At 39.1% G+C, this 9389-nt stretch overlaps 1 protein-coding gene across 4 annotated transcripts in view; it reads left to right on the top strand.

Moving 5' to 3' along the window:
• tasor2 (transcription activation suppressor family member 2) overlaps positions 1 to 9389 on the top strand; it is a 31505-nt gene that overhangs the window by 6182 nt on the left and 15934 nt on the right. Inside the window, exons 7-16 of one of the 4 annotated variants that reach the window (XM_005929046.3) lie at positions 1169 to 1302; positions 1423 to 1439; positions 2804 to 2903; positions 3012 to 3106; positions 3194 to 3300; positions 3556 to 3628; positions 3735 to 3806; positions 3957 to 6053; positions 7200 to 7494; positions 7642 to 8116. In XM_005929046.3, coding sequence (XP_005929108.1) covers positions 1169 to 1302; positions 1423 to 1439; positions 2804 to 2903; positions 3012 to 3106; positions 3194 to 3300; positions 3556 to 3628; positions 3735 to 3806; positions 3957 to 6053; positions 7200 to 7494; positions 7642 to 8116 — 3465 coding nt within the window. Of the gene's footprint in view, positions 1 to 1168; positions 1303 to 1422; positions 1440 to 2803; positions 2904 to 3011; positions 3107 to 3193; positions 3301 to 3555; positions 3629 to 3734; positions 3807 to 3956; positions 6054 to 6767; positions 7495 to 7641; positions 8896 to 9389 lie in introns of those variants that run through there. The other 3 variants (XM_014335745.2, XM_014335744.2, XM_042221983.1) reach the window with 3 other exon arrangements.

Raw genomic sequence — 9389 nt, 5'->3', positions numbered from 1 at the left:
TATTAATCAGAATATAGCATCAAGTCAATTAAACTATTGATCTGGGTTGTTAATCAGTTTCAGCTGCTTAGGCGTTAATGAAATCAACCACAGGTGCACTAGAGGGGCAACTACGAGACAATCCGCAAAGAGGAATGGTTTTACACATGGAGGCCACTGATGTTTTTCCCTCCTCATCTTTTCTGACTGGTTTTTTTTTTTTGTTTTGTTTTTTTTTGGGTTAGGATAGGTCAGTGGCACTACTGGCAGCATGAGGTGATACTTGGATCCCACAATAGTTGCACAAGTAGTCCAGCTCTTTCAGGATGGCACATCAATACATGCCATTACCATTTGCTTTTTCCTCCAGCACAATCCCAAGAAGGCCCGAATTTTCTCTAGTGGGTCTTGTGCTCACAGTGTTGGTATTCTATGCCAATTGGGCTCACCAATTGGCATTTTCCATAGTGCAGGACAATGCCTGGCCTCGTGCCAAAAGTATGTGGACAGTTTTTGGAGATGAAGGAATTGATACCATTAGGTGGCCCACAGGGTCGCCTGACCTAAGTCTAATAGAACAACATTTCGGAGCATTTTGTTTCGGTCGATCCAAAGCTGCCAGGTTGCACCTCAGACCGTCAAAGAACTCAATGATGCCTTGGTCAAGATCTGGGAGGACATCCTCCAAGATACCACCCATCTTCTCATTAGTAGCATGCCCCAACATTGTCAGGCATGCAAGGGTGTGGCGGTCATACAATGTATAGAGTGTGTTGCATCAGTTTTTCACTTTTGGGGGTGTCTTTGAATTTAGCAGTCTGTTGGTTGATAATTTTCATTTCCATCAAAGGATGTGGCATCCCTTTGTTCCTTACACATTACCCTATCTATATAGATATTCATTTAATGAGTTTGTTTGGTTTTTTTTGGGGGGGGGGGTTATGGAGCACATTCAAAAAAATGTTTCATTTGCTAATTGATTTGCCTGAGGTATATCATTGATAAATGTCAACTTAACAAGTCCTCTGTTATTAGTATTGTAGCATTCCGGTGGTGGGGTGGTTTTGTTGTTGTTGTTTTCTTTTTTTAACCTTGCTTAGTTACTTCCTTTTATGAATAAGTGCATGTTTAAAAAGAAAAATGAAAGCATACCAGGCTGTTCAAGTACCTTTTTTGTTCTGTCTTGCAGTGTTACATGTATGAGTTGCTAGATGGTGGAAGCAATGCTACAGCACAATCTCCCAGTGCTGCTTGTCCGTTTGCTATTGTATTGTTTTCATATACGGATACCAAAGCAACAATAGCATCACCTCAGGAGAAATGGTATTTTATTATCACATATACATGTTTGTTTTTTAAATCTTTATGTTCTAGTCCGATACCATTCCATGCAATGTGAGATTATTAAAATCATACTGACTTTTTTCTTTTTCTTCTTTTCAGCGAGGAGAAAAAATTATGTAAGTAAAGGCTGGGATTATGATTACACCTAATTTAGATTCTCAAGGAGCTGGAGGGTCACTTTTATGAGGGTTCTGTTTAGTTTTTGTAGAATATGTTTTGTTACATATATTTTACATTTATGTAGTTCACCTACCCCATTTATATCCCCATATAAATCACCTATGAAAACCAACCTTATTTAAGAGCACATTTAAAACAACAGAGTTGACCAAAGTGCTGTACATAAAATAGGAGGGTCACAGAATAAGAACATTAAAAAACTGTAAGGTCCAGTGTATACAGACACACTCACAAAAGACCATAAATTAGAGCATAAATGCAATCTCCAAAAGTTGATTCTGTTCATCTGGACGTAGCTTAAATGCAATTGCATCATAAGTCTTGACATTAGGACAAGAAATGGTACTAGTCTTTAGACCTTGTGATGTTAAAGGGACAAAAGGTGTTAACGCCTTAAAAACATTTAAATGTGTCTTAACATAATGCAGAGAAGATATCAGCAATGATGATTATTAGCTTCCCATCTTTCTGGGAAGGGATTTAAGGTGATTTCCAATTGTACATTAAGAAAGATTATTCAAAAGTGGGAAGCATTCAAGACAATGAGCAGTCATTCCAGTGGTGGAATCTTTCCAGCAAATTCACATCAAGGTCAGGCAATGCAATTGTCAGAGAGACTGCAAAAAAAAAGCTAGAGTTACATCGCAGACCCTACAGGCCTCAGATAGCAAGTTAAATGTTATTAAGGTTGTGACTGTGTAATTAGAAAAAAACAAGTAGAGACTTGTTTGGAAGAGTTACCAGTATAACCTCTTCTCTTTCAAAAGAGCGTGGTAGCATAACTTAGGTTTGCAAAGTTGCATTTGAACAAACTACGAGACTTCTGCAACATTGTCCTTGGGACATGGATAAAAATGGAGATGGTTAGCCATAATCAAATGAAAAAACAAACACAGCGTCTCAGTACAAATACCTTATTAGCAATTATCAGGGATGGTGGTGGCAGGATTATAATTTTTGAGTCAGCTGTGAGGCCAATTTTCGGACAGCTAAAGCTTAGGTCAATCAACAGGACAATGACTACAAGCACAACAGTAAATCTACAACAGAATGGCGGAAAAACACCTCAACCTAATTCATTAACCTAGATAATATTTCTATTATGAAAACCTTATAATTGACGGAGGGTGTATCTTTTTTGGGGTTTTTTTTATATTTTTTTCATACATGACTAAATACATAATAGATATTTATTGCAATTTTCAAGTGAACGTGTTTTTGTTGTTGTTTTGTTATCATTACTGAAAATATGCTTTTTTTTCATGCATAACATTTTTGCTGTTGTATTAAATCATTTCAGTTTTTCATTACTTGCCTTGGAGAGGTGAGCTTCAGATCGGCAGGCAGTTATGCAATGTTGGGCTGAGGTCTAAAGCAGGGGCCTTACTACCTGCCAAGCTGTAAGTTCAATGTGCACATAGAAAAGGGAGATTTAATTCTTATTTGGCTTTGAACATTTAGATTTCATTAAGCTATTTTATGTGCTTTCACTTTTTTTTCTGTTGAAGACCACCAGTGGTGAACGTTGACTGGGTGATTTCGATGTTAGATCTACGACAGCTGTTACCAAGGGCTATTTTTGAAACCTGCTTCACTGGTGAAGGTGTGCTGTTGTTATTTTTTTATTTTTAAAGGTAAAATCTTGGGGAAGTAAACATATTAATAAATGTGGCATTTTGCTGTCTTTCAGTCTTTCTGGATGGCTTGTACTGCAGTCTGTATGAGTTGGTTTCTACTGAGGCAGAAGAAACCAACTCACTTGTTCAGCTTCTGTGGGACATCAAAGAGAAAGATCTTGTGAGTTTTTGTTTACTATCAATCTAATATGAAACACAGAGGACCAAGCAAACTCTTTATGAAACAACTAAAGCAATTAATTGAGCGCTAAACTGTTCACAAACTATTTTATTGTTGATAGACTAAACTGTGAATGATTTCATCGGTGGAAATTTCCAGTGCAATAAAATATTAGGCTCTCTTATATGCAGCTGACAGTATGTGGTTGAGTGTGACTTACCTAACACCCAAAAACCATTACTTATTTACACATAGGCTCTCGTTGTTTTGCTGCGAGATGGTGGATTTTTTATCCTGTTGCACTCGTCCCATTTTCTCTCATATGATGGTAAGACTTAAAATGGTTTAAGTATACTGTTTTGTCAGTTGCATAACAAAATTTTGTCTTTGTTTAGAAAGCTACATATCATGCACAAATTTCTTTTCTTCCCTAGATGCTTGGTCCTGCGCAAGTGAAGTCCTGCAGGGCTTGTTTGTGTTTCCAGATCCTCGAGTTGTAATGAGAGGTCATTGTAACATTTATTAAACACTGAATATAAATGTGTTAAATCATTCTAAATTTTGTAACTAGCATTTATTAGAGCTTAATTTGCCATTAAGGCAGTTTAATTACAAGAGCAGATACTAAACAAATATTCTGGCTTGATTTCTCACAGATACCAAATTTGGACAGAAGAACCCTTCTATGACATCAGAAATCCTCCGGATTCTGCCTGTACTAAGCTATGCTGAGGGTGAAGCTGAGAAAACGCCCATCGACCCAAGTGAAGAACTGTGTGAAGTCTTGGCTCAGCATATGCAGAGTTACACTGCACTGATAAATCCTGGTCTGACGTCAAGTCCTTCTCGGGAAGTCAGCATGTTTCCATTTCAGTATGATGTGCCGGATACCCACCTGTACTCGTCCCCTGAATGGACTGATGGGGCAATGCAGAGCTTCAGGTCATATCTGAGCAGACCAACCTCCTTCCAACTGCCAGTATCTAGAGCTTCAGAAATTCTTGCAGCTGGACAAGAGGAGCGGAGGAGAGAAGATCTTGATGATGATGTCTATATCTGTATATCGTCTCCTGAGGAGGCACCTCAGGAGTTGACAGACCCTGTTAATACAGTGTTCGAAGACACATTATCAGACCTGAAATCTTCTGAAAATGTTGAGACATCTGTAGACAATGTTACAACAAGTACCGGAGCACAAGATGATTTAGCATTTGTGCCTCATAATGTGGTTCCAAATGATTTGCAACTGGGAGCTTCTTCCAAAGACAATGAAAAATCCAGTGACCTCAGTGAACTGAACAAAACTGATGATGTGGTGGCAAATAATCTCACTCCTCCTACATCAGATGACCTTCCTGCAGAGCTGATTGTCAGCATCACTTCTGCAGAACAAAGTGTCAGCAATGAGACTCTAAATCTAAGAGCAAAATTACAAGCAGCAGAAGTAAACTCTCTCTGTGATGAGACTGGCTATACTCAAAAGCTTTTGAATATACCTCAGGTCACTAGTTTCACAGAAACAAAACTTAAACTACACACAGGAGGTTCTGGGGGATTGAAAAAAGCATCTAAAGCTTCTGTTGTGCCGTCTACTTTACAGACAGTCAAAACACCAGTGGAGAATGACAATGTAAACAGTCTGAAGGATGAACACACCAAGGAAATACCAGATCACCCACAGCTGAGTAATCCTTCAAATTGGAGGAAATTACAACGGCGTAAGCGCAAATGTGGAAAACTATCTCCAAAAAATAGAAAACTAAGATCAGCTATGGTTGCTTTACCCATAGCAGAAGAGAAAAAAACAGATCCTGAGCATTGCCCTTTAAGAAGGAAAACCGAGCGCTGGGACCTTAAACCAATCATCAGTGAATGTGGAAAGATTTTGGTGCCTCACGGCTCTACAGACTTTGCTGATCAAATTAAATCTTTGAAGGATAAGCTCCAGTCTAACAAAAATGAAGAGTGCTCTGAAAAAATGTTGCTTGATGCCCCAGTGAATGCTGATGACGTGGTCAAATCTGATCCAGAGTCTTCCACTGCTCCAGAGACAGCAGTGGAAGACATGCAGGCTGCTAACATAGTGGAGGGTGGGAATGATCTTCAGAACGTCACTGTTAGTGATGTTAATCCTGAGAAGAAAATTTCAAGGGAGTCAAATTATGGTAATAGTTCATTGCCTTTGAATCCAGAAAGTAATTCCTCAAATAATGAACCCACAGACAGTGTTTCGTCACAAGCAGTTCAGGAAAAACACTCTGAGACCCTCTCCCCTGAAAAGTACCCAACTAAGAGTGAATTTCTGTTGAGGAAACTAAAATCAGTACTTTTAAGAGGAAAGAGGAAAACGGATCTTGTGACAGAGGACACAGCTCCAAATACTCCTCGGGACACTGAGCCTTGTCTCAAGAAGAGCAAAGGAGCGGACACTGAGTCTGAGGCGCTGACATGTAATGATAAAAATACCCCAACCACCAATGCTGTGGTCACGGAAGTTCAAAGGGTGCAGCCAGTTGACCCTTTGTTTGCGTTTGCCCTTGGCCTGACCCCTAAAGTGATACCGGAGAACTTGAAAAAAACAGAGGATCAGGACTCCAAGCAAAAGACGGACACAGCAAAGACACAGGAACAAATTATTCAGGACAAGCAACCTCAAATCTTGCATAGGGCTTCATCAATTTTTACAAGACGGGGCAGGATAAAAACACTCAAAAAGCACCAAAGCATCTCTGCAGAATGTATCAAAAAGAAATGTAAGTGATGTTTTTGTAATTATAAAGTGTGGAACGCTTGTTTTTTGTCTGATATGTGCAATCTCTTCTGTCATGTACAGGACAAACTAACCCCTTTCCTGACTGTCATTCCCATAACTGTCCTCTGCATGCTACTTCTGCACTTTGCAAAGCCTTTGCTAACTTGTGAGCTGTTTTCACACATACACAGCAACCTTGAACTTTTGTCACAATTACCTAGTAATGTGACCTAGCATGTGAGAACACAAATGCTTAATGTAACGAAACCTGAAACAATCTTTAACCTGCCAGGTGCCTAATGCGATATCTGTATATAATAATACGGGGAATTTAAAGCTAGGAAGTGGTCACCCTGTGTTCTATCTCTTATACATTGTACTTGGGCACCTCGGTGTATAAACCACAGTAGTGAGAATGCAGTTGATGCGAATGTTTCCTCCTTTGTGCTTCGTTTAATTGAGGAATTGTGTGAAAACAGCTAGTTTGCTTTTGCTCCTTTTTGCTTGTGCTGCATTTTTACTAGTCCTATCAATGTCCAGAGGGTTGACATTATTGGCTAAATAAACCAACACCTTTGTTCTAAACAATGGCATACTTAATATGTTGGTGACAAATTCGTAATGATAATAGACTGGTATATTTCAAGTGCTTTCAATGTGCTACATTTTATTTTCATGCTGTTTCTCTTGTTTCTTCTCTGTTTTGTCTTCACAGGGTGGTTGCACTTTCAAACTCCAGCTTGTTTTGCCAGTGAAAAACTCAAAAACAAAGACTGTACTAGCGATAATTCTGTCAGGAAGACTGAAAAAATGAACAGGGCTTACTCACCTGCAGATGCTTTGAACTTACTTGCTGACTTGGCACTCAGTGCCAATAATGACCAGGCCCCTCCACAACCAAACCCATCATTTGAGAGAAAACCTGAGACAAGTTTGAAGAAGTCTGACCTTAAAAAAGACCTTACCAGTGCTGAACAAGAGTCAGTTCTTCATGCTCTGCTTAGACAGCCTGCTGATAGATCCACTCAGCCACATGAGTCTCCTGCACCAAGCCACCTTGTAGTAAACGGTGAACTCGTTGGTTTGGTATCTAAAGAACATGCTTACTCATTGCCCCCATCTTCCTCTCTACTATTGGGTTTGCCAGGTACATCCTTTGTAAGTGATTCTTCGAGACTTCTGCACCATGACCAGACAATGTATGGATTTCAAACACTACAGCCCTCTGTTGGTCAAGAAGACAGAAGTGAATACGACAGGACACCAGAATATCTGAAAAAGCGCATGGCTTGCAGACAAAAGTTCAGATACTCCCGTACTTTTGTTAATATGGAAGGATGTATAAAGATCACAAGACACTGGCAAGAAAACTATGACTTTAATCTGGACAGCAAGTTTACAAGCGATCCAAAAGACAAAACTATTGTTCGAGCTTTGCATGGGTATGTACACAGTTATTTATCCAGTAATATGTCAGCATAAAGTTAAACATGTTGACAAAAGTTATTCTTGTTTATTTTGATAGCGCTGACATTTACGTCAGATGTTGTTATGTAGCTAACCTTTGTACAATTTGATATCTTCAACAGGCCATGGGATTTCTCCATTCAAGACACTAATGAAGAGGTGCGGCTAATTGTCCACATGTGGATAGGCTTGTTTTACAGTCGGTCAACACCACGCTTTTTTCACGTTGAGTCAAATTTTGCGTACTCCTGCTCAGAAGAGAATGATTCATTGGGAATGACGAGTGCAGTTGTATCTGGCTTAACTATATTTGAGCATAAAGACACTGCTGCTTCTTGCCCAAGTGTACCAGACACTTCAGACCCTTTGTTGTCAAATGCTTTGGACCTCAGCCAAAAGGATGACACCATATTGAATCAAGATTCTGTGGTTTTGGATTTGTCACTGAAAAATTCCAGCACCTGTCTACAGTCAGTCACTTCACATCCACAAATCCACAAAAAAGGGTCGCTTGATTCCAGTGAACAGAAAGAACCCAGTGAAACACTGAATTCTTTAAAGCCACTGGGAGAGCTTCATGAGGCAAGTACATTTCAGGTTTGGTTCTAACATTACTATTACTTCAAACATACAATATGAATAATATATGAATTAATTTCTTTTAAAATTAAATGGTTTTCCAGTTTCAGCTACACCTCAGAAATTTTAGGTCTAGACAGCTAGGATGTTTGGATTAGGGATCTGTGTGACTAGTCAACTAGCTGATTAATTGTCACTATTGTCACTAATCAGTATCAGGCTTACTAGTCATTTAGTCTAATTGTTAGAATTTTAATTAATGCCCAGTGCCAGTAAATTGTGTCCTAAATGTTATGAGGCTATTTGTCATCAAATGGCGCATTGTTGTTGAGAAAAGCCATAAATCTGTTAGTCTAAGCCTGATCTGTTTGCTAACACTATGAGAATGAGATCACAGACACAAAAAATTAGTTAGAATTCTCCAAAAGGTAAATGGGCACTTCCTTAGCGATAGTGTGAGGAATTGGGTCATTCAGGAGAGGTTCAGAGTAGAGCCGCTATTCCTTCATGTCAAAAGTAGACGGCTAGGGCTGTCGCCACTTGGGCAAGGTTTTTGGCCAGGTATATCCTACTGGGAGCAGGCCCCTGGTACGTCTTTTGGATGGCCTGGGAAAGACTCTAATCATTTAGTCTAAATTTGTCCTCCTATGTTGCTGAATTCAAAATACAACCAAATGTATAGATCATGAAGTGGTATTTGTGTTCAGTCTCTTGGGAAGCTTCCACATATCTTTACACTCATAAAGCTCAAATACCTGGATGATGCGAAACAAGGACATTTCAGCTCTTACCTTGGAGCAACAAAGAAAAAGGCTAACAGTATCTGCTGTTAGAGCAGGGCGATATGGCCAAAAATATTTATCACAATATATATTTGAAAATTTGCGATAACGATATAACTGACGATATAATTGATGCGAGACAAAATACAACTCCACAACATTACTAGCGCAAAAAGACAACCTTCTATTTATTTTCACTTAAACAAGAAGCTGGTTTTTATGTACATTAAAGCTTTATAAAAATGTAACAGTGCAAATGCAAATTCCTTGCTGAAAGTTTAACCAAAAGGCATTTCCAGTAGAAATGGGCTGACATATCCTGAGCATAACCATGTATAATATCCACTGAAGTTAAAAAGAGGTGCTTTGCAACATTAAACTGCAGTGTGCAGTACTATTTTTCGGACCATAAGGTGCACGGGATTATAAGGCACATTAAGCGAAACAAAGCAGTCAGATAAATCAAACTTTATTACCGTATTTTCACGACCATAAGACGCACTGTACTA

This window comes from Haplochromis burtoni, unplaced genomic scaffold (assembly GCF_018398535.1).
Source record: "Haplochromis burtoni strain Fernald_Lab_line unplaced genomic scaffold, NCSU_Asbu1 Contig_77, whole genome shotgun sequence".
In the NCBI taxonomy this organism is placed as follows: Eukaryota; Metazoa; Chordata; class Actinopteri; order Cichliformes; family Cichlidae; genus Haplochromis; species Haplochromis burtoni.
This window is presented reverse-complemented; position numbering and strand designations above follow the sequence as displayed.